The sequence below is a fragment of the Lissotriton vulgaris genome, chromosome 1_1 (genome assembly GCF_964263255.1).
Source record: "Lissotriton vulgaris chromosome 1_1, aLisVul1.2, whole genome shotgun sequence".
In the NCBI taxonomy this organism is placed as follows: domain Eukaryota; kingdom Metazoa; phylum Chordata; class Amphibia; order Caudata; family Salamandridae; genus Lissotriton; species Lissotriton vulgaris.
The window spans coordinates 1,222,041,515-1,222,068,015 of NC_141685.1; the positions used below are offsets into that span (position 1 = coordinate 1,222,041,515).

Sequence of the window (26,501 nt, forward strand, 5' to 3'; positions counted from 1 at the left end):
ATAAAAGAGGTGTCTTGCCTCTCCAATTTGCTTTACACAAAGTAGATAGGATGATGATCTAATCTAGTTTTTTTTTTAAAGCAATATAAAGTCCTTGGCGACATTTTTCTGCCTGAGATACTCAGAAACCATAACCTTGAGGGATGTTTTCATCACGGAACATATTACTTGAAAAATGTAGACATTGAACTTAGTACCTCACGTATGTAGTCCTGAACTTCATTCTAAAAAAAATCAATTTTGTTCTACGGTATGCGTACAAACCTGCACACTATTCACTAGATTACAAAAAAAAGCGTTAATCACCCTCTTCATCCTCTGTGGTTTTTTAGTTTGTCACCAAATCTATAAAAGTAAGAATTTTTTTCTGAGACTTTCCTGACAAGACCACTCTAGTAGATAGTCAGCTGAGTGTCCCTAGCGTACTGCAAGCCCCTAACACTAGCCTTACAACACTCCCCTTACTCCCCTGATCTTATTTGAGTTCAAATCATCTTTCTCTCCTCGCTTGTAGATCTGCAGTATCTCCCTTACTTGTCTTCTGAGTTGCTGTCTTTGGCAGTGTGATATATCACAGATTATACTGAACTTTTCTTTAATGCACTATATCTCCCTCCCCCAAATGTTTCCTGTCTATCTTTACTAATGACTCGCAATTTTCCTTGCACAGAATCTAGCTTTATATACAACATTTTGGGGATGAAATAGAAATACCCAATTAGAAGGATCCAAATGCTATAACAATAGCAGTTGTGTAAATTTGATAGTTGAAAAACCCTAGAAGATGTGTCTCCAGAATTGTAAAGTCATTATTACACGATCTTCGTAATGTTTCCCCTTTATCTGTCCCAACTTGTGTCTTTCAAACCAGGAATTCCTTCTACAATGATCGATATTCCTAAAACTTTGAATCTAGCCAATCCAGTGTCTGGGAATTTAAGGCTCTACTCTGAAACAGATATTTTCTGTAGTATCTCTGCCTGTATCACACATAACGACATAATCCAAGACCTAATTTGTATTTTGGAGATCTTACCATGCCCATTATCAGTGTTATGACAATGTCAGACGTGATGCTAGCGATAGCTTTTTATAACATATCTTTTTCGAGGTACTCGTGGTACTCTATGCCTGATGCGTAATTTTCAATCTCTGGCGTATTCTCTCCCTACAATGCAATTCTAATTTGACAGTCACTAGGACAGTGGGTCTATCTTACAGAAGCTTTTCAATTCACCAAAACAATCTACTTACTAACAACCTATCAATATTTTGATTCCCTGCTTAGCACACATTTCTACATTGTGTGTTGTGACTGGTTGATTGTGGCAACGCAATTTCAACTGAAATCTTTATAGTACAGTGGAATAATCCCAGGCACCTCCGAACTTAATCGTACAGAAATAGCTACTCGTATTAGCAGATACTCATAACGTTCAAGAGACAAGGTTCCTATGTTCAGTAACACTTTTGGTTGTCTCTCATCTAATATAAATTATTGTGTGGGCATCATTAGTCCCCGGTGCAAACGTTCCTATCACTACATAAACAACATGAGATGATAAGTCATTACATAATGAATCTCAATGATCTCAAAGATGTGGTTATTAATCTAAATTATTATCCTTTTCTCTGTTCTCCTCCTACTTTAATCCTTCGACAGTGCCTTCTTCTCTGTCAGCAAAACTAGTTTAAATACACTATTTCCAGTCACTTTCCTGGGTGCTATATACATTAACTCTCTCATTTTACCACAGTCTGTAGGACATTATTCCATTTACAACCTAGTCTATCACCCGTTACTGCAAACTTCTATTTTAACTAGCGTATTTGGTGGACAAACACATTTATGTTTGCATGACTCTAAGATAGCTCGTCAGCTTCGCCTCTTTGGGATATCCTTGACCAGAGACTACCAATCAATATGTAACTGGTTTTCATGCTTAATGTAACAGCATACATTCACTGTGTGTGTACATGCAATGCATCAAGTAGCCACAGGGGAATGCCTGGTTGGCTTACAGGACTCATTTGGCCCAACACAAATCAGCCAAGCCACTTAGGCCAAACAGGGTGAAATAGGCTTACATATGGCATGTCAAGGCTGCATAAAGATTCCTTGTGTTGCCAAAAATCAATCTCTGACAGCAGGGGTTGCAAGCTGGCGCATTCCTCGGGTTTTCAAATAATTCTGAAACTACTAGTCCTCTGCTGTCAGCAGAGAACACAGGGAAACATGGCAATGGGTGAGGGGGGAAATCAACCAGATTTCCACTACCAGGTCTGCTTAGATCAATATTATTTATAGAATAATTTGTGAAGTACAAAAAAAAGAAATGCTTTGAACAACTTATGTCAAACACAATCCATCGACAATGAACTACGTCGTCTGGGTTGAGGCCCGGTAGGAAAGTATATGGTATGTATCAATGTATGTGGTATTTCGTAGGCACCTGGTTTTTGGACTGTTAATGCATTGTGATGTAGTGTTCATAAATAAACTTGTGCCTATAACTCATTCCTAAATTGGAGCAGCTTTGGAGGTGCTGGGGCATTTGAGCACATGATAGTGTTGTCCAACATTGTTCCATGCATGAAGTTACGGCCCATGCCAGATTTTCAGGATAACAGTTTGTTATGTAAACCATTTTCTTTTGGAATCACAGTAGATAAATGTATCCATTACTGGACAAATGTTGGATAATTATGGGATAGACAGATTCCTGGGGCAGAAAGAAGTAACTCTTTATTTTTAGGATACAGTCTTCATTTTCTAGCGATGAATAAAAAAATTAGCACATTTCACTCGACTGAACAATAACGAGCATTTGATGTTAACCCTTTGTAATGACATGGCATAAGAATGTCCTATTAGAAGAAACACCACTATATGTGCCTGTTTAAGGAGTATGATCAGCAAGAACAGTAAGTGAGGTAGGGAGATAAGTCCTTCTATTTCTGTTGACTCCAATACCATGAAGTGCAGCTCCAACAGGAGGAGTGACCATCTGAAACAAGAACAGAAGGAACACACACTTTGCAGTGGAGGTCACAGCAGGCATTTGTCTTTTTGTCTATTCTCCTACCTGTAAATCTTGTACCGCGTACTGAATCCCTGCCGGCTTCTGTCCACAAAATCTGTGTACTCCTGCGAGCGGTGGAAGGGTCCCTTATCAGACAGTAGCCAGTCGAAAGGGTTGGTGGCATGCTGGTCTGAGACAGCCGCAATCGCTAAAACCCAGCAATGAAGACTCAGAGCTATCCACTCCCATAGAGCCATCAGAGAGAGCAATTCAGCAACCGCACTGCACCGCCATATCATGCTTCCGCTGGGGGTTGAGCGCCTTCATTCTCTTAGCTTCTCCTCATCACCTGCATTAAAGAGAAGGGCCAAAAGATGAGCATGTTTTCCACTTCCCATGCAAATTACAAATTCTTTTTATGAAAAAAACAGTAATAATTTTTAGTTACATGCCAAATAAAGTGCCTGTCACTATTTACTCTTGGAACATTGCACTATACAGACAATTTCTATGAGCTTAAGAGGATTGAAGCCATGCTAAATGCGTTTTCTAAGATGTATAATTTTGTAGATAATAATAAAAATATCCATTGTATTAATTTTCCTTCCGTTACTTTGCCATTTTATAGATTATCATACATAGTGACTGTAAACCCTGCACTTCAAAAACTGGTGGCAGAAACCTTCTGTGGTAAGAGATCCTAAAATAGCAGATATTTTGAAAATATTTGAAATCAATTATGTGGTAATCAGAAAAAAACAAAATCTAGTTTGTTTTTTACAATAAAATCATTTTTAGCACTTTAGTATAGGTCACTGTCATAGCCAGCCTCCTGAAAAGTGGTAAAATGTGTGGTGCGAGCAGCTATGATCCACTCTCCTCTGATGACCCTCAGTAGAGCAGCAAATAAAAAGAGAATCATGGGTGAGGAAGAGGTGTGGTGCAGTGGCCAGGATGGCTGACTCCAGAACAGTGGGCTCAATGGTTAAATCCCTGGTGCTGGCAGCAGGTCAGCTCAGAACCATGTGATTCTGGGCAATATCTCTCTTAATCTTCCCGATGGCCCCCAGTACCTTGAAACCCCTAGGCGTGATTAGTTTGCGCTTTACAAATACTGGCTTATTATTTATTATAGTGACTCCTTATTGGATGATGATTGAAAACTGCCGGAAAAGAAAAAGTCAATTTAAGTAATTGTAAAAAAAAAAATCACCAGATTTTTTAGATAAAATTTACTTGGGGTTCAGGGAGCAGCATTCAACACTCTGGCCAGCTCACATAAAGGCATTGTGGCATTACTCAATTGTTATTACAGAGAGGCATTTTTTACTAGTGCATGGTGTAAGAAATTGAATGTTTTTCTGTTCACCCTGTTTATTCTGCACAGATGAACTGGAATACTTGACTATGAAAAACACTTTGCATTGCATGCTCTGTTCCTTAAATCATGGTAATAGTGATTATTTCAAATTTGCATATCCGACTTTTAGTAAGGCCACAGTAATATGGTCCAAAGTGGAGCAGTGGTCTTAAGGACAAATAGAACACGCGGGCTCTAGAACGGCCTCACCCCACCCATATGTGTGACCATAAAAACATTGGACTCTGGGGGGATCTTGAAATGAGAATTCTCATTGCAGAGATTCCGCCCTGAGTGAGGGGCTTCCCCATGACTGCTGGGCCTCCCCCACTAGTGTGGAGGCCCTTTGTGAATCAAGTCATGTGTTTTAGGACTGACACTGAAGGCCTGGACAGCGGCAGCCAATGGCTGCCTACAGCACGTGTCAAAAAGTAAAATATTTTTTATGAGTTGAAAAGCCTATCATTTATATAAAACAAGTCCCAGGAGTACTGCCTTGCAGCAGACAATGTCTGGGAGCATACAGCCTAATTCATCAAGCTGAATTGCGCTCGCAAAGGGCCAGATTCTGAGAATCTGGCCCTTTGCGAGTGCGATTTTTGCATTTGGGATTCATCATCCCAAATGAAAAAATCGGTAATAGCGATTTCGCTATTTTGCGAGGAATTACATTTAAAGAATCTCTATTTGAGATTCCTTAAATGCAATTCATCATCCATTTTTAAATTGCGAATTCGCAATTTTGGCCCGCTATTTACCGCGAGGTCAAACCTCGTGGTAAATAGCGAAAACGTAGAAAAATGCTTTTAAAAGCATTTTTCTAAGTTGCATGTTGCACACACACATGTCCTTTGGACATGTGTGTGCGCAACACCTGTTTAAATTTGCATTTAAGGGGTGCTACAGGGTGTCCTTTGGACACCCCTGGCACCCTTTAAATCGCTATCTTATTTGCGATTAGCAAATTGCAAATAAGGAATACTCCCCATTCATTCCTATGGGCCTTTTGGCCCATAGGAATGAATGGGGAGTTATTCCTTATTTGCGATTAGCAATTTGCTAATCGCAAATAAGGAATATGTAGGAATCGCATTTTATTTTGCGATTCCTACATGAATCCCGTTTTGCGAGTCTGTAATAGCGATTCCTTATGAATCGCTATTATAGACTCGCAAAACGGGTCTTTGATGAATCAGGCTGATAATGTGTAAAAGAGAGGCATTCTAAATATGCAGTTAGCCTATCTCTTCATTGAAAGGATACTTTAGCACTATTTCATTAAACATGCTGCAATATCTTTTGCCCATTGGAAACAAGCTACTTAACATTTTCTATAGGTGTGGATGAAAAAGGACTAAGAAAATAATATGCAAACCAATGTAATACGTTTCAGAAATCTAATTTATTGCTGACCCTGCCGTTTTATAAGTATGACCCAATGATCATTTTAATACAAGCTGTCTATTTCTGGCTGAAACCCGCACAGCAATTATACCAGCTATAACAACCTTCCCTTCCTCCTTTGACAGTAATTAACCCCTACAGATCTGCAAATTGGGGATGAGATACCTTTCTGGAAATACAAAGGACATTGGCCTGCGTGCAGATATCTGTCAGAAAGGCTAAGCAAATGTAATTAAAGTGCATCAATCCATAGGTATCCTGAAATGTGACATTGCAAAGGTCTAGTAGGAAGTCTTAAAGTATAATACTTTTTGCAAACATGGATCTGAAGTGAGATTCAAATTTTGATGGTGGCCTGCTCTCACTCTCGTTATATTCTTTCACCATGGGAAAAACATTGTTTACGAATCAAACTGGGCTGATTTTCTAGGATAGTTTAATCCCTTACTAGGTCAAACTATGCAGCGGCAATGAGTCCACACAGAGGCCCCGGGCCTGCCACCATGGGAGACCCGACAGCAGGGGTTCTAGAGTGGGTGACTTTGATGCCAAAACTTTTGACAGTGGAGGGCATGAGATCAAAGGTCTAGCTCAGATGGCTTGAAAGAAGGTTCCCAGAAATCAACTCTACCCTCTGACACTAAGGGGCCCATTAGGATCGCGGACGGACTTGCGTCCGTCCGCGACCCCAGAGTAGGAGGGAACCTCCGCATGGCCTGCGGAGTTCCCTCCTGTGCAATTAGGATGTGACCGCCACCATGGCGGTCACATCGTCTATATTTAACATTGCGGCGGGTGCGGCTTCAAGCTGCACCCGCCGCAATGTTAAAAATGCATACATTGCATTTGTTTGCAGAAAGCGGCAGGCACCGTGCGGTGCCTGCCGATTACTGCATACAAATGCAGGGGGGTACCATAGGTACCCCCCATGTGCACCCCCTACCCCCCCTTCACCCAGGGGCCCCACAACGGCCCCTGCAGTGAAGTTCCACATTCTTTACCACGGCGAAAAACCCGCCGTGGAAAAGCATGTTTTGGAACCCGACCTAAATTGGCTGGCGGTGTCTGAGAGACACCGCCACCATATTAGAGCTTTTCCGCCGCGGTTGTAAGCCAACCGCGGTGGAAAAGCAGCGGACTGAAACCAGGACCCACCAGCCATCCTAATGTGGCGGTGGGTCTTTGGTGGGTCCGCAGCGGATTTTCCCCATCCTCCGGGCCGGCGGTGGCTTCCGCCGGCCCAGAGGATGCGGAAAATCCGCTATCCTAATAAGCCCCTATTACCGGAGACAATTTGCCTCTTCCTAAAATCCAACAATGCACTTAACAATATCCAAGCAAGGTTCCATCTAGGTCATTCCAATGAGTTACTGGTACTAGAAGTGGTCAGTGGCGATCTCTATCCGGGCACAGCCTCCTGCAGTATCAATGCCCTAATCCTATTCAATCTTTCAGCAACATTTGACACAACGTGAAATGCTCTATCCTGCTCAATGGGATGTGTGAGATGGTTCTCTGTGGTCAAGTGCTTGCTTGTTTTTTTTCTTTACTTTCCAGCTGCATACAAAGGTTGCTGCTTGGCCCTTTCACTTCATCTACTTAAAATATTCGCTGTGAGATTCCCTTTAGCTTCGCAACCTCACCTTAGTTCTTTTCTTCAATATTCAGCCTCTTATGTCCAATGTCTTGTCTTATTTACCATTTTAAAGCTAAATTGAGGGCACCCAAATGATATTAACCAATGGTTGACGCACAACTGAGCCTGCCATGTTTAGGCAGTGTTTGTGAGCCATCAGAATGTCGATCAAGAGCAAATGGCTGAAACTCAACATCAAAAAGTGTGATGGAAGGAAAGCCAATCAAGATAGTTTTTTCCTGAAGCATGTGACAGTTACCCTATGTTGTTTGCTATAAAAATCACTGATTGAGTCAAAACTCTCAATGAGACAGTACAACTGGTGGATGGATGTAGTGAAATCTATTTTATTACGCTGGGTGCACTCGATTCCACAGTTTTATAGCTCCACACTGATGTTACATATAGCGACCAGCCATTTTCCGAGCTATGTATGCCTTGCCTAAAACAGGGAGTATGCATTAACCGCTAGGCTACAGCCTCTCTGAGCTGAAACAAAAGCGACCTCAAATATGTTTTGGCATCACAAAGCCCCAGGAGTAAAGTGCAGTCTAAGTCCCTATGCTATGGAGAGTTCAGGATTCACCTTGTGGTATACCTATGAAAAACGAGAGTATCGCTCGGCTCTGACAAGAATCAAACTTCTAACGTGCTTGTCACACAACACGTTTACCAGTGAACTCCCTGAACTATCCTACCACTGATCCATTTGCCTCTAAGTAGGAGACGGGGGGAATTGGAAATGGCTGGAAAAAAATTAAATGCCAATGCTTTAGATCAAATGTTACTTATGGTGACTCACTGCTTTGAAACTGTCAGCCCTTCAACTGCTCTACAGACTTCTCCCACCACACTCGTTCAATCATGTTGCGTGAAGGTCGAGGCTGCTGCCAAGGGCAGAGTGCACTGATCCAGGGTGCAATAGGACGGGGACAGTGTCTGTGAGGTGGGGCAGAAATGTGGATAACATTTTTAAAATATTTTATAACTATGTTGTTCATTTACTAATAAGTGACTGGAAGTAAAATATGATACAAATATCTTAAATGAAAAATAACTGCAAGTTAAACGAATCCCTGGAGAATTAACTCTGCTTTGGTAGGAAAACTCAGTTGATTATTACAAATAGTGTAGATGTCTGTGTGTATGTAACCGAGGGACACAGATTTGAATCCTGATTGGTGCACTGGGAATGGTGACATGTTTTCGTAATTATGCGTGTCGTTGTTATTGCACCCAGTATAGAATAGGTTGATAGAAAATGTGTTGAACATAAAACAACAGTTTTCAAAATAAATATTTCAGTAACACAATCGACCTGTATCTAATGCAAAACTTTTTTAATATGTTTCCATTAAAAGGATGACCCCAGCACTCTGCAGTTAACACCACTTTCAGTGCTTTTTTAAAAAGAATAAAACCTTGTCACAGAGAAGCTTCAAATGATTTAATGTATTAAGAGACTATACTGGCTCCCAAGCAGCTTTTAGATTTGCTGGTTAACCAGTTACTCACATTTACATTTTTTAGGTAGCAGGTATCCTGGACAGAAAGATTGCCTTTACTTTTGAGTGAACCCCTCCTTTCCCTTTAAAGTATTGGAGACCCTCTCCTTCCCTTTTAGTCTGAGGCAATTCAAGGTCAGCATGGGATGGATATGCCCAGACGTGGGACCATGCACACTATGCCACTGGAACGAAGCTATACACAACGGAGGAGACCTATTAAGGTCAAAACCAGTCTTGGTTTGTGTGTGTTCCAGCTCCAGAACAACCTTAGCTGGCAGTTCGGGCTCAACTGTTCTTATTGGAGTGGAGTCAAGATTGATTTGTATACGACTGGGTCCAAACTGTGGTGGCATGGTCTGCAAAATAAAGATGGGCTGGGATGCGGTTTAGAATTATTAGCAGAAGCTGAGATTAATTCAAGCATTCCATCATTCCCTTCCATGTATATGTCAATGCTATATCATTGATGGGCAGCTGTCCTGGGAGTTGGAACCAGTGACTCTGGCCAGAGATTCTAACTCATTCCATTTCAGTGCCCGGGTAATGTTGTTAATGACTCTTCTTTCAATCCCTAACCTGCTTCACTGAAAGAATCTATATATCATGTCACTGACTACTATCAGATCGCCAGGCTGCCTGGTCCTTCAACAGTTGACCTGAGACCCCCAGTGCGCCTCGCTGTGAGATCAAGGTGCACATTAAATTAAGGGGAGACTTGGGAGATTTTAAGGACCAGACGCATTCACATTTTTGGCAAAACAAGCCCGACATCCATCCCAACATGTTTTCCTTCCCTTGCATCTACCTATGCAAACTCAAACAATCCCGGAAGCAGAACAAGCTCTGTAGACTCTGCCCCATCTCAAAGCCACAAAGATCACCTGCAGTACAAATCGAAGCAACATCAGAATCACGACTGAGTCGTACAATGGGAATGGACCTGATGCAATCTGATCATCAAAGTGTGTAAAAGATAGATTCCTAAAGTAGATATGAACTGTTTGCATTTGATCAATATATTATTTCTAGGCTTCAGAATGGATCATGGTGTGTTCCTGTTTTCCTAAGATTTGCTCCATAAATCTGGCCAGTTAGCCTCATAACGGCTATGGAACGTCCAGCTCAGGTGCTGGACGTTCCATTGCAGCTATGAGGTTCGAACGTTCAATGGCCGAGGGCAGCACTCCTGAGGTAGTGATGCCGTCGGCCACCGAACGTTCGAAGCACTTAAGAGGTTAATGGTTTATAATAAACATTAAAGTAGCAGTATTCAAAGAATAACGGGTTGTTACTGGGGTTTGGACATTACAGTACCTGCCAGAATTCTCAACTCTAGGCCTAACCTTCAAACATGTTCTGAGGCTGGTAAAGTCATCTCCACTTGTTTCATGACATATTTTTGGTACAAGCCAAGCAACTGGCTGTGCCATATAACTCACTATGTAATGAACACAGTTGGTTCACTAACAAAAGCTAATATTCCGTAACACTGAGGCAGGTGAGAAGACTCCATGAGTTAGTGCTCACTGCTGACACCTTCTGTGATCTACAGGTCAACATTTAGAATCTCAAAAAGGCCAACGTAGCTTTTATTTCCATACAGGTGTATATTGAGTACCATTAAATAATTAATAATTCTTATAAATTGTATTAGTGTTGTATAAAGCGCTGCCCATAAACAAGTTTTTTATTATCATTCAAATGTCCGCCACTCCATTGAAAACATTATCTGCAAGGGGCTAATGCTGGCTGCAATATGGCTTCTGCTTTAACATTCCAATGCTTGTATTTCTTTTTCTGCTTGCTAAGCTTAGAACATTCCACATTGTGTGTGTTGTAATTTCTAATGGTAGCAAATTGGTCTTGCCTTACTCTGTACCAGCTGTTAGAAGCCCTACCTCTCTCTTTATAAACCCTTGTCTGTGGTTCGGGAATATAACTACACCGGGGCTAAATTCATGTGATTTCCTTTGTGGAAATTACACAGAATGCCCTAAAATCTGATCAGTATGCTGATCTGACATTTACTGTGTGTGAGGATGCCTATCATGCTAAAACAGTATTGCAAAATCATGTGTGATGTGAACAAAAGCAGCTCACATTCTGTTAATTCACGTTGTCCAGTGCTCCCACAATAGGATCTTTCCACAAACTGCATGCCAATTACCTGACGTGGCATTAATGGCGTAAAGCCAGGTATTTGGCATGCCATGTGTAAAGCAAAATGCTGGAATTTATGTGAGATTATGACAGCAAAAACAACATTTAGCTTGCGCCTACCTATAACCCAGGGAGAACCACTGTACCTCTGCACTCTCCAATATTTAGATCACTATTATTAATAGTGTAGAAAATGTATAATTCAAAAGAAAGAAGTGTGACTGCTCACAGGAAAATAATCCAATCAGATAGACACGTTTTTCGTTATGATTGTAACTTCTTCAAGGCTTATGCACAAAAAATGTTGATCCAGAAGATTTGGATTGTCCCATTTGTGAATATCTTACTATTTATGAAACTGGACTGGGATACCATTTGAGAGATGTCTGTTTCAGGCCAGTCATGGAAGGTGTCCCTGAAAGGAGAGATGTGCTGGGGAAGGATGTATCCAGTATTTATCCTCCCATAGTCGATGTGTGCTCTCTGAAAATCTCCCGATAAGGAAAGTTCAATTAAGGAAGGATGTATTCATCTTTTATCCTTCAACCATAGGTGCGTACTCTCTATTTGCCAGGAAAATGGAACAACCGAGGGCTGTGATATGCCTGTCTATATCCAGAGCATCCTCTGTGCTTGACTGGAGACAGTGCCGTGACACGGCGGATGCGCTGGATATAGAGAGCAGCAGCAGGCAATAATTCTTTATTATTGTAGCAAAGAAAGGACATCATATAATTTTACTCGGTCCATTTGGATCCATCCTTTTCCCTTTCACCATGCCCATGGCAATGTCAACTCCTATCATATTTAAAGCAACATGTAATCTACACACAGCACAAGAACAGTTTGGAGCCTCTAGAGCTTGTTATGTCCCTGTAGCTCAGAACAGGAGGGAGGTCAGCTGGCTGGCCCCTTGGAGTCACTTCTGCCTGGGATGAAGTGTGCAGGTCAAGTCTTCCTTCTCAGAAAGCAAGGCAGTAGGCAGCAGAGCAGCAGAGTAGCAAGGCTGCAGAGTAGCAGTCCTTCTGACAACAAAGTAGCACAGCAGTCCTTTTGTATTATCCACCAGCCCAGGATTGTACTGAGGTGTTGGTGTCTAAGGTCAAATATTTATACTGGCACCTTCTTTGATGTCAGTGGAACTTCTAGAGGATTCCATTTGAAGTGCTCAGGGTACCTGCCTCCCCTGCCCTGGATCTACACTACTACGGGAGGGTATGTAATCCTTTGTGTGAAGGCAGGATCCAACCTATACAGATGTAAGTGGGGCTGTCCCTAAATCTGCCTACTGTTCTGCCACTAATGGCCCATACAGCCATACCTAAGATCTCTATTGAGAGTGGCTGTCTAGGAGGGATACACAAAGACCAGCTGCCAACTACAACCAGTCATGTCACCCAAGGACAGGCTGCAAGCACTAAATGGCTAGGGCAGTAAAATGCCAACTGTCTGAAAGTGGCATTTTCAAAATTGTAATTCAAATTTCGACTTTACCAGGAAAGAGGATTATTCATTACAATTCCAAAGACACCAAACATGAGCTGTTTACCTGCTCCCATTTGGAGGTTACACCTTAATAAATGTAATAATGTAACTCCAAGGTTATCCTATGAGAGAAGAAGGCCTTGCAGTAGTGACAAACTAATGTAAGAGTTTTTCACTATCAGGACAATTAAAACGTAAAATACATGTTCAATATTTTAAAAATATATCACCCTGCTCTGTGGGCTACTTAAGGAGAACCCTAGGGGTGACTTATATGTATTAAAAAGGAAGGTTTGGACCTGGCAAAAGGTTTTTTTGCCCAGTCAAAATAACTGTTTAAAACTGAACACACAGGTTGCAATGGCAGGCATGATACATGTTTAAACGGCTACTCAAGTGAGTGGCCCAATCAGTGCTGCAAACCCACTAGTAGCATTTGAATTACATTCCTGGGTAAATGAAGTGCCATATTATTGTGGACTTACAAGAAATTAAATGTGCCAATGGGGTATCAGCCAATTTTACCATGTTTTGGAGGTGAGAGCACAAGCACTTTAGCACTGGTTAGCAGTGGTAAAGTGCATGGAGTCCTAAAAACCAACAAAAGGGGTTCAGACTACAGGAGGTTGAAGGCAAAAACGTTTGGGGATATCCCTGAAGAAAGGCTTAAGTCCAAGAGGTGTTTTTGGTCTGTATGTACTTCTATTGTCATATAAGGTGCAGAACACAGTTTAAAATTAGCATTTGTGTAATGTATGCCATTTACCATTTGTCAATGGTGTCATGACGATTTGTCCCTTTTGAGATGCTGCTGTGGGAGTATTTTGGTATCTTGTGCTTTCACCAAACCTGTGTGTACATGTGACTGACCTCTTTGCTGCTGCTCTATTTATTATTCTTGCAAAGCTTGATTTCTGTAGAGTCATCCGGATAAATCCTGAACGGTATAGATTTTACAAAGGGTATTTGTTTTTGCTTTACTGTCACTTTATTTTTACTGTCCAGTGGCAGTATCTAGCAGGTAATGGGTTAATCCAGCGGATACTTTGAAGTGGATGTCTTCGTACTGTGTGCCATCTTGTGAGTTGTGTATGTGGGTTGTGGTGCTAGTACTGGTTCCGTTTACTTTGCTGTCCAGCATACAGGGAGTAGCTTCCTCTCTAGCATCTAAACTTCTGTTACATTTACTGCTCATCTCCAGCAGAAGGGCCTTTATTTCTAATGGTGGATCCCACAGAAGGGCCATTATTTCTAATGATGGCTCATACACTGAAGAGCCATTATTTCTAATGGGGTCTCCATTTTTCCCTCATACTGTCATTGTCTCCTTGAAGAAGTGTAACATCTAATATCACTCACCAATATATGACACTCTCTGCACCTCAACGGAAAACTTTGCAGTGGCAAAGTAAACACCTAAAAGGACATAGGGAAATGGTCTATTATATTGTTTTCTACATTGTGGGGGGTGTTCATAATATTGCAAAACAACTGGCATTAGAGATAAGCAACTGTTTGGAAAAAGTATCACAACCTATTGTTATGAAGCGAATGTGATCAAGTAGCTCTACCTGTGAAAGGAGACAATGCACATATTTGAAGACAGGCCTTCCAATATGAATCTCAACACTATTATCATGCACTCAGAAGATATCATAGGCTTCTCTGAAGTGCTATAACTGTTGTTAATCACCTACTTTAGGGTGATAGACCAAAGACATAATTCTCTGTATATAATGTAGACAACGGCATAACGTCTATTGCATGATTCCACCAGCTGAAAATAGAATGCTTTATATGAAACAAGGCCTGGGCGAAATGTTATGTACCCCAGAGTAATTGGTATAATTTTGTTATTTCACATAACAAAATGTATGTAAAACTTCTGTGGTTATGTCATTATGCCATGTCGCGTAATTTTGGGGAGATGTACTGTTCTGCTACTTTTTTAACACAAGTGCAATCTTTGAGCATGAAACTACAGATCCGAATGTGGGCCGTAGTATTTTCAACTCAAGCAACTAGAAATCAACTTTAAATACTATTTTCGAGTTTAATTTTTACCTGAATGGACCATTCAGATTATTTTATGAGATACATTTTGCGTAAATATGCATAATTCTGCATAATTTTGCTGTGATTTTACATGGATACCCTACACAGAATTCTGCAAGTTTCGCTCCCCCTAAATTGCACATGAAAAACAGAACGACAAAAATTGGAATGTGTGATCAAAAACTCCTTACCAGTCATTATTGGTTCTCTGCCAATACAATATCTTACTGCAAGTTCCAACATTCCAGTGTTCTAATATAGCCTTATCACCTGCTGGTGAGGGCTATGCCAGTTGGTAAAGACCGAAGCCACAGGTGAGGCCCTATATCCTTGTACTGGGGTGAATGTATGACATTGTTCTTCATTCTGTCCATCAACTGTGTTTTTTGCAATTTTCACCCCGAGTGTGCTGGGTATGCTCAGACGTGAGTCCCAGGCTCTCCACACCACTGGAGTCAAGCTATCCAGGCTGATGAAGGCTGATAGCCAGAAACCGGTCCTTGGATGCTTGATTCCGGTCTGGGAAAGACATGGCTTGGTAGTTCGGACTGGACTGTTCCCATGAGGCACAGGGTCAGAGCTGATTTGGATATAGCCAGTGTCTAACCCAGGGTGGTGTGGAGTGCAAAAAAACGATGGATTTAGGCCCAGATCCTTGTACTGGGGTGAATGTATGACATTGTTCTACATTCTGTCTATCAACTGTGTTTTTTGCAATTTTAACCCCGAGTGTGCTGGGTATACTCAGACGTGAGTCCCAGGCTCTCCACACCACTGGAGTCAAGCTATCCAGGCTGATGAAGGCTGATAGCCAGAAACCGGTCCTTGGATGCTTGATTCCGGTCTGGGAAAGACATGGCTTGGTAGTTCGGACTGGACTGTTCCCATGAGGCACAGGGCCAGAGCTGATTTGCATATAGCCAGTGTCTAACCCAGGGTGGTGTGAAGTGCACAAAAACGATGGATTTAGGCCCAGGACCTTGTACTGGGGTGAATTTATGACATGGTTCTACATTCTGTCCATCAACTGTGTTTTTTTTTGCAATTTTCATACCATTGAGTAATTGCATGATATCCAAGTACCACAATTATGACATCGTTTGAGATGCCTTTCTCTTAAACTGGGATGTCCATTTTAGTGCCAGTAAATTCAAATCCTTGATGGATGTGCAGGTTACTCACATACATTAAATATACTTTCAATACATCTAAACGCAGCTTGTTTATGTAGTCAGTGGTTATCTTGAAAATGTGACAAAGAGCTGGCTCTCCTGGGCATACATTAGAAACCCTTCCTTTAAAAATGTTGGTTGAAGATTGAGTCTTGTCGTTCAAAACATCCTAGCTGGTGGAAAAATATCTTGGTGTGCCCTATGCTAACAAAAATAATCTCTATGGACCGCCCCTATCCTTCTCCTCTGCCTCGAACCCAATCATGCCACTATCGAGAGGCACTCTGTATTAGTGGCACAGAAATATGGTTCCTGGTGTTACTGATACCAGAGGTATCGGTAAATCCAGGCTCCAGTATTATTTCAGGATTACAACTAATTCAATAGGTTCTCATGGAATGGGGAATAACATGCAGAAATCTGTGTTATCGCACCGATTTCCACAACTGATTCCATAATTCTGGCCTTTCTTCCCAGTGCATATTCTTCCAGGTTTGACTTGAGCCAATGTGGTAATATTGAATGCTGAGGCACCCTATGCCTTGAAAAACCAATCTGGGTGGAAACACCTACTTCCACTAAAATGACAATAGGAGGATGTTCTTAATGAGCGTTTAAAGGAGCCTCTGGACTACCTTTCCCTACTTGCTTGAAATCAGCTATCTGGCTGCATGGTGCCTGGGCACAACCACCTAACAAACAAAAAAACGTATTTGTAGAGTCGCCATTGTCTCGGTCAATGCAGGGCTGGGCGGAAAGGGGCATGTAGTGTTTTTGCCACACATAATATGGAACATTAAATGGGAATGATTTTTTTTGCACTGCGTCAATGAAGATAGCTTCTACCTTGATGTATTTCAAGCAAGCATTCAGCCTTTCTTTTGTACATGACGGTTGTGCTTTCATATTTTCATGATCTTAGGAGACTTGTCAATGTTGATGATGTCAGTGTGAAGGTCCTATTTAACGACTCAGCAGTTTGACATTATTAACCATAGAATACTGCTTAAACAATTGTGGGCCAGGGCGTCTCAGGAATGGCTGATTATAGGATTTGATTGTTCGTCTCAGAAAAGTCTCCCAACTTTGCATTTCACTGTTTCCCGGAACAATCTATCATTTCCCCATTCTTATGTCATCCCTAGGAACGACCCCATGTCTCTCTTCTCCATTGGGTGGATGATACTCAGCTTAACGTTGGCTACGAGTGGCACAAACATAGACCACAACCATGGAAGACTGCCTTTCAAACATCTGGTGGTGGATGTCCAACAAGTTCTTAAATTAAACCCAGCTAAAACAGATAAATTATTTTATTTATAGTAACTACTAAAACTAATACAAACTAGCAGATATAATACAATGATATATAAATAGTTCAAGAAATTTAGCCGTGAGAATAGATTTCACTTCTATTTTTTAAGGATGCAGTGGAAGGATTCTGTCTAGTTTCTGGGAGCAAGGCATTCTAAATCCTGGAAACCATCCCTCAGAATGTTTGGTTCTATCTTTTCTCCTTGGCAAATCATTGTGGTTTCAGTAGAAGATGACTGGAGCTCCTGGAGGATCTGTTACCCCAAGAAAGCGCCAGTTTTTGAGCTAATCGACTGTCACTGCTTCATCATGGTAGGAAAACTTTGCCTAGAATGAAATAATGGATTTGCCACTGGCTTCCTCTTCGAATATGCGTATCTAGGCATCTATGTTGACTCAAACCTGTCCGTGAAAACCCTGCTGGGTAGAATAGCAAATATTTGTTTCTCTCAACAGAGTGTCCTCAGAATGGTCTGCATCTCACTGAGGTCCACCTTCACATCACTGTAATAAATGCCTTTATTCAATCTAAACATGGATACAAAATTCCATTTATCCTGCGTTGTTTGGAAAACACCATCGTCTTCAACAGACCCAGAAGGCTGTGGTCCAACTTATCACCTACTAACATGCAGGATCACATTACTCATGCATAGATCCCTTCGCTGACTGTCCATGTGTGCCGGAATTCCCTTTAAAGCCTTGACTATTGTATATTCAATTCAATTAGTATTTATTATGATTTAGAATTCCGAAGAATTCCACATAAAGTACATAAATAAAACATCATTCATTACATACAGAAGTGCAAATTAAGAATATAAATACAATTTTATACTAAACTCCCAACAATTAAAAGAGAGTACCCTTTCTTACAGTAGACTAAACTATACACTGGGCTACGTCATATCAATACAAAAGAGCTTTTTTCAATTAAAAACACAATATGGGCTGTACGGAGAACCTAAAAAAGAAGTACACAGAAGAGTTAATCACAATCCTAATAGGGCCATAGGGAAAGGGAAAAGCACTACCCCCTCATACAAAAGTGCAAGTGCTCTAAGCAATTTCCGGAGGGTTGCCTGCCAAAAAGCTCCCCTACGAAATGGGCAAGCGCACTGTGCAAACCTATTGGGCAAATGCCTCCCTCCCTCCCCTAGCAACATTATATTTGATTTAACATAGAGATATTATAAGTACTCGAGTCACTTAAATGAACAACTTCCCATTAAAACGCACTATGGGCCGTCAGGAGTACCTGAATTTAAAAATACACACACAAAACAATACCAGATGTAATCCGAATTTAGCGAAAGGGGAAAAACAATCCATTGACATGGAAAAGTGCAAATGCTCTGTGCAAAATTTGGCGGAGATGTTACGAACACTCCCTTAGCAGCTATATATTGTATATGAAGCGGTCATGAACCAGGGCTGGGTATCCCATCCTCAATGCATTCCTTAGCGCCCAAGTGCACCAACCATCTTTTGATTATGGTGTCCAAAGCATGAATTGTGACTTTTGGCAATCGCTCAGTTTCAACAACTGCCGCAAAGCTTTGGAACTCACTTAACCCGCGTGCTGAGATCCTAAAAAGGTGACTTTTCACCCAAGTATTTGCTGTTCTTTGTTCCTTCTTTCACCCAGGCTTCGTTTTATATTGTTGTGTATCCGTCTGTATCACATACAGTGCCATGAAGCTCTGTCTACTGCCTTTAAAGAAATACATTAACACAAAGTGGTAAGAGGATAAAAAGGCTACCGCCCATCACAGAAAGTAATATTGTGTAGGTTGATGAAGCCTTTATCTTTTACACTTTTTTTTTTATATTTTTGTAAAGGCAAACAACATCATACATTTGTTTTTGTCATCACGTAGAATGTAAGTTTGTAAATGCCAACATTTTCCTGTCTCGAAACTTTCATAATACAGGACCAACTTAGAAGTCCTTGTCAGTCACAAAGAAGACAATCCTACTCACATCTGGGGATATCACTGATCCATTAGAGCAATAGTAAATCAGAAATGTCATCTCTGTGAGACACTCTATACGGTCCTTCAGTTTCAGAAATACAGAATGGTCTTTTGGAATGCATCATTTTTTGAATCCGTGGGTGAAAGTGGCAAAAGTAAACAACTAATATTAATTTAATTGGCTAACTTGAGGCATACCACATTTCTGCCACTGTAGACAGTCAGCATGGGGGACCTAAAACTCGGTGCCTAGAAGTTTTAATACTATGGCGTTAAGGGTTCTATTCGACTCATCTTCAGAAAAATGTACGAAGAATTTGACGTCGATGTTGTCAGTGGGTTGGAGGCGAACCTAGTAACCCAAAGGTATAGTTTGTGTCAGGAGCTCGCAAGAGCAATCCAAGCACCCTGCATTCCTTGCGGCTGTGTTGGCCGTGTCAGATCCCATTATATTTCAGATTTGAACCCGAACTAGTGATATTTGGACATGTTCATTGGTTGATCAATGTTGTGTTTACCGGCCTATGGATATATCGATCGGAAAGCAGACACATTTTGGCAATCGATTCCCAAGGCGTTTATTATCGCCTGGAGTGGATTAGATTTCATGAAGCCGCGGGGGCGGGCGGTGCAGGAAAGGGGAAGACGATATATTGCACACTGGGGGATGATCTGAGCTAACGCGGAAACAATCTGTTCTGTAAAGGTAACGGAAGTGTGTATGATTTACGGTGCTGTGCATCAAAGGGACACACAAGTCCCTGACAACCAGACTTCGAATCATGTCCTATAATGGAACAAATGCTAATCCAATGGGCAGGGTGGGGAGGATTTACGAAATATATTTCTCATTTACTAAACGGAATTGTCACAAAAATTGTGCGCATTCACAAAATAAAAAGCAAAAACATTCATTAGTTATCTGAATGAAAGTTTATGCAAGGGAATAGCACGCATACCACAATCACACGAGGTACCTACTTGAAGGGAGATTGGTTCAGCAGATAATGTCCTAGGGCCGTTTTTTGTGAGACATTTTCTTTTTTTTTCTCCAAAAGATTTTATTAGAAAGAAATGTGTACAATCACAGGAACCAGTGAAGAGTTTCCAGACGTTCGAGCCGTGTGGCTGCATTTTAGATCTAAAAACCTCAATTCAAGCAGATTGATGGAGAACATCTCCTGGCTGCATTATCTTGGAGCCACCTTCACCGCGATTCGTGCAATGATTACAGCATCACTGGGCCATTCAGATCTCGTTAAAAATACCTGAAGGTTGAACCTAGCAGTGTAAAACGTGTTTCTGAGCAGGTCAAGTTTGGCAAAATTTAAATTTTTCTTCATTTGTGAAAACTGCAAAGTTTCCTTATTGACCGTAACACCATGAAAACATTTTCTGGGTACAGCAAGAAAAATATCAGCACACAGACAAATAAATCTCACATTAACCGACCTCAGTGCCGCTATGAGGAATTTTACTCTCTCTGGTTATCTGTGGCAGAAATAGTTAATGCACAATGGCAAATGCAAGCACGTGTTTTCCCGTAAACTTACGGTTTGTGGAGCAAAGTCACAATTTCCAAACAAAGCTCCAAAGTTTTCCATAAACTTGTCTGAAAAAAGGGCCTATGTAAATGCACCCTAAACCGAAAAGCAAGACCCACTCTACGGAATGCATCTGTAAACAATTAATAAAAAGGCCTTCTTAATGGGAGCCGACGGTTTGTGTTTCTGAATTTTTTCCAAGGAGGTTCAACTGAGCCCCTAATACCGACTTTTACCAACCGACCACAACGTTGGAAAGTGGAAACTGATATAAAGTAATGGGGCCAGTTAAACCTACAGATATAATTCTATCATCACTGTTTGAATTTCAAAAAGTGCCCCTCAGTATTGTGCTAACTGAAAGCGTTGCCCATTCTGCTAAAGAAAAAAACTGGAAGACAATGGCTGCCTTCATTTAATATAGCGTAAACAGGTGCAGAATAAAAGACTTATGGCTCTGAGTAAGCTGTAGCAGTCTGTGGGAGAGGGTGGAATAACTGTACCAAATCAGAAACAAAGCCATCAGCATCAGGCTGGATATTGGGAACGTGAAACATAAGAGGTGCCAGTATAGGCGGAAGTGGAAGTACCAGACTTCAGTTAGGTAGGAGAGCCACTTCTAGCTCTTCTAAAATGGCTGGGAAGATTCTTTGTGGGTGCTAATTTCAAAACAGTAGAATCAATAGAATCTGATCTAGACTCAAAGAAGGCAGGAGTTAAAAAGGACTGCCCAATGCAACTGTCTGTTATACTCCTCTTCTCATGAAAATAATAGCCCAAGTGACAGTACTGCAAGTTCAAGTTTAAGTTTATTATGTTTTTGGCTCTCAAAAGAGGGCCACATAAAATACACATAATTATACATCATTAATTACAATAAAATCACAAGGAACAAAACAAAAAGGAAACACTTCATATCCACTGGTCGAACAGTCGTCTAACATTTCTCTAGGTAATCATTAATAAATATCTAAAAACCCTTTAAAAAAGTTAAAAATTCTGAAGCAGAACATTTCATTTGGTGGACAATAAAGTGCATGGAAAAAAGTTTTTACATTTAAGATTCCTAATTGTAGACAAATAGGTTTTAACCATTTATAACGTAATGGGCGTAGTGCGGGACAAATAAACAAGACATGATTAGTACTGCAAGCAACAGCCTCTTGCAATCGAGTCGTTCACATTCTTCCTGTGTTCCCATCACTAACAGCTTGGCAAGGCTCAATGGTGTAATTCAAAACATTTTGTCTAAAAAGAGTAATGTGAAATTCACAAAAATATGCAAGGAGTGTAGAAAAAGGTAGGGCTAGGACCTTTCTCAAGATTTGCCCGGCGCTAACCGCCCTTGTACCATTCAAGTTTACCAAGCAATGAGGCAGGCGCCGGAGACCAGAAGGCAGGAAACAGAAGTTTATTCCGACGGAGCAGAACACATCAGATCAGACAACAAGGTATCATGTCGAGGTGCTCTAACAGCCTCTCGGAGGCCTGGCCTCTTATACACTGGTTTATGGCATGTGACCTTCTTTTGATACAATCAGATCCTTGTGAGGCAAGAAAAAGACATCCCCGTAATCCTTGTGCCAATCCCACCCCCATATACCTTCACAATAGAGTTTCTCAACCTGCTGATAAGAGGAGGGGACCATCACGCAGCTGAGTGTTCGTCGAGTCTTAGGATGTGTGCGCCTGATCATATCACAGGGGGTGGGGAGGCCTGGATCAATAGAGGGCCCTTTGAAGGAGAGCGACCTCATACAATAAAGGGCAGTAAATGATATCTCCCGGCTTAGGCAATGGCCTCGGACCTGTGTGGACAGTCGGACACGGGGTGAGGGGCTATCAATGGAGTGGTATTCATGCCGCGAGGACAATCCAGCGCAGGAGGGAGGTTTTGTCAACAGAGGGGCATTCATGGGAGGAGAGGAGGTGTTGGTCAGGCGCTAGCGTGACTCCCAAGGACAGGGTCAAGCAGAAGGGTCCTGCTCGTAAGAAGGAGGAGGGAGGGGGAGCCAGGGTGCGCGGAGGATGTTTGCTGGGTCAGAGGGACGTGCTGGCGATCGATCGTGGACAGGGAGACCATGATATCTAAAATGGCTGCCATGCACGTAATACATAGGTGACCTAGAATAGCTGCCGTGCATGTAGTACATAGGTGACAAGCTGGCGCAGATGATGTTCAGATCGCAAGTCAAAATTTCCACAGTCCTCCCTTTTAACATATCTCGCCAACTTGTCAGTTTGAATTTATCCCCATAAGGCCACGTATTTCTACTTCATAGAGGGGACTCATGTGCTCGTTTCGGAAGTCCAAAGTCTTTGGGCACATACAGTTAGAAACAAGGCCGCACAAAGGTGGCAGACATTGGATACCTAAACAACACCCACATAAGATCACAACAGGTATCAACACAAAGGAAAACAACTTCCAACCCCAATTCTTCAAAGTGTCCCAAAACCAGTTCCCAAGCGACCATCCTTCTTGTTCTTGGTGAACCTCTGAGGAAAGTCTGTGGAGGTGTTCAATGGCTTTGTAGACTGAAGGCGAGTTGTCAGGCACGTATGTGCAGCAGCTGGATCCGATGATGCGGCATGCTCCTCCTCGGTCGGCTAGGACCACGTCTAGGACAAGTCTATTTTGGAGGGTCACGAGGCGGACCGCCTGGAGTTCTGCAGTGTTGTTGGCGAGGATACCGGCAGTGACGTTGATCGTTGTTTCTACTGCCTGGGTCAGGTGCCGGATAGCACGGCTGTTTGCCATTGGGCCCCACAGAGGAACAAGTCCCTTTGCTGCATCTAGGAACTGTGCTCCGGTGGAGTCGGCTTGTCCAAGGTCGTCTGCACGCCTCTGCCTGTGGTGGTTGGCAGGGGCTACATATGTGGGTGGGAGAACGAAGGCAATGTAACAGGTACCCTTCCAACCCTTCGGGAGCCAGGTGTAAGCCTTGGTGCCACACACAAAGTACATGTTTGGAGAAGCAACAAAGGAAGGAGGGTCAGCTGAGTCCAATGTTCTGGTGGTCTGGCAGGCGCTGTGACCCACCAGCTGCGTTCCATGGCCTTCGAGACACACAAGACCTGTGACATTGATGACAGACAGAGCCACAGTCAGTGTTGCGGTAGTTTGTTTTTGTAGATGAGAAAAGGTGGTCCTGGCTGGATTGTGGAGCACCTGTACTTCGACTCGTTCTTTGGCTGGAATGTTTTTGATGAAGGTGGCACCTGTGAGCGCAGGACACAGGGCAGCAGGAGTCTTTCCGGTTCTGTTCAGCCAGAACCCAGAGTAGAAGTGTGACACTGTCCGGCCAGAGGTGGCGTTATCCTTGTGGCTCTCTTGCATGAGGATCAGCCAGGCGAGGCAAGAGCCGTGAACTGAGAAGGGTGAAGGGATGAAGGGAATAGAGTGTCCGGTGGCATGCGGGAGCAACCCGCAGATCCAACAGTTCGTAGCATTGGCAGCAATGTTGTGTTGGTGCAACAGTTGCACAAAGGAATTGTTCCAGAATTCCCTGCGCCTTTCTCGGAGCTGAGGTGACAGAGAGATTAGGTGATGCTCTTTCAGGGGGGTCGGCTGCACAGTAGGTAGCAATGCTTCATGAGCCGGTGTGCTTTCTTCCAGAATCCAGAAGGAGGTCATGAGGAGGAGGCAGAAGAGGAAGACAATGAGGAGTGCGATTGTTTTTGATTTGTGCAAGTTGTCAGTCTTTGGATTTCTATACTGGGTATTTCCTGTTGCTTCCATCATCTTCTTATCTGGCGCTTCCATCATCTTCTTATCTGGCGCTTCCATCACCTTCAAGGGAGCTCGGTAGCGGGCAGAACCACAGACTTCGTTTAGCTTCTCTCCCGGCAACCTTTGATTGTGTTTAGGTCACCGTTCTGAGATTTAACTTAGTCCGTGGCCTACTTAGCCGAAACTCCCCCCTTTCGACGCAGGAAATACCCTTCTCTGGACGGCACAGTGGGATCGGAGAATTTTGCAAGTTCGAGTGCCCCAGTATCGGGATAACAGTCCAATATCGGTCGGTCTTTGCTCAGGAGCTCTTCTTGGGTGCTGACGTTTTCTGTCGTGGCCAGGTTTGCAGAGACTTTTCGGCAATGATGCGCATGCAGCCAATGCCTCTTCCCCTCCACTCGGAGTGCCGTTCGGGTGGTGATCAGCACTTGCCAGGGGCCCGTCCACCGAGGTTCCAGACTCTTGGTTCGCTGGAAATTTCGTATCAGCATGAAATCTCCCGGTTGGATGTCATGGCCGGGGCCCCTGGAAGCATCGGGGATAGCCTGCTGCACCTGTTGATGGATGACAGACAATGTTTTAGTTAACTTGCACAAATAATCAGATAGTAGGACGTCCGGGACGTCATGTATGGAGGTCGGTTTGGGAGCAGTCCAGAGATTCATCGGACGCCCAAACACGACCTCGTAGGGGGTTAAATGGTGCTTGGTGGGAGTGGAGCGCATTGATAACAAGGCCAGTGGGAGGGCATCCGGCCAGTTAAGTCCAGTGGTGGCCACTATTTTTGCCAGTTTTAGCTTCAGGGTGGCATTATGGCGTTCCACTAGACCAGCGGATTGGGGGTGGAAGACCGCATGAAATCGTTGCTTCACCCCCAACCCTTTTAGGATTAATTGGATAACCTCAGCTATGAAGTGGGGGCCGTTGTCGCTCCACAAAATTCGACAAAGGCCGTAGCGAGGGAAGAATTCCTTCAGTAGTACTTTGGCAGTAGTCATGGCAGTGTTGTCACGGGTTGGATAGGCTTCCACCCATTTGCTGAAGGCACACACAATGACTAGTACATACTTCAGGTTTTGGCATCTCTCTAGTTGGATGTAATCCATCTGAAGGACCTCAAAGGGGTGATTGGGGGTCCCGAACCCTCCCCGGGGTACTACAGTCCCTTTCCCGGGGTTGTGTTGCAGACAGATGAGGCACTGCTGAACTAGGCGTCTGGCTGAGTCGGGGATTTTGTCGTTATGCCAGACTTTGGAAATGAGTTCGATCATGGGTGCAGATCCTATGTGTGCGGGGGAGTGAGCCATTGTCAGTATGGGAATCAGATATGAGTCAGGCAGCAACCATTTGTTTGTATCTTTTGTTCGCCAGCAACCCTCTTCGTCCTTCAAACCCACCCTTGCCCATTTAGTCAATTCGTGAGGGGTGCTGGCCGACTGTATGTCTCTGATCATTTCCCTTGTGTCACTCCATTTTTCTGCTTGTGACCTAGTCACATATATGCGTGTCACTGTCCTATTCTCAGCTGTGGTTCGTGCAGTGATGTCGGCTAATGCATTCCCTTGTCCGACTAAGTCTGTCACTCTTTTGTGTGCCTGACATTTGATCACCGCTAATCGTTTGGGGAGGAGAACTGCCTCAATCAGAGCGGACACTAAATCTCCGTGGAGGATTGGGGTGCCGTGGGACGTCAGGAATCCCCTCTCCCTCCACAGGAGCCCAAAATGGTGGACCACTCCGAAGGCATACTGGCTGTCCGTATATACGTTCGCGGTGGTCCCTGCGGCTATGATGCATGCTCGGGTGAGGGCTATCAGCTCCGCTGCCTGGGCAGATCGTTGTGTGATGCAGGCTGTCTCAACTACTGTTTGGGCTGTCGTCACTGCATAGGCAGCTGAAGTGGTGCCATCTGGGAGTTTGATGCATGAGCCGTCTACCCATAGCTCTCCATCGGGGTCAGGAAAAGCAGTGTCTCGGAGGTCAACCCTACTCCTAGTCTGTTCGTCTGTGAGGGTCACACAGTCGTGTATGGGAGGAACGTCGGGGTCGTTTTCAGGCAAGGGTAACAATGTGGCAGGATTCAAAGTCGTGCATCTCTTAAGTGTGATGTGGGGTGCAAGCAGAGTCA

At 43.0% G+C, this 26,501-nt stretch overlaps 1 protein-coding gene across 1 annotated transcript in view; it reads right to left on the reverse strand.

Moving 5' to 3' along the window:
- The window catches only part of BRINP3 (BMP/retinoic acid inducible neural specific 3), a 1,009,588-nt gene that overhangs the window by 769,169 nt on the left and 213,918 nt on the right, over positions 1–26,501 (reverse strand). Inside the window, exon 2 of the mRNA XM_086964475.1 lies at positions 3,087–3,372. Within this exon, the coding sequence (XP_086820601.1) occupies positions 3,087–3,322 (236 nt within the window). The 5' untranslated portion in view covers positions 3,323–3,372. The remainder of the gene's footprint in view (positions 1–3,086; positions 3,373–26,501) is intronic.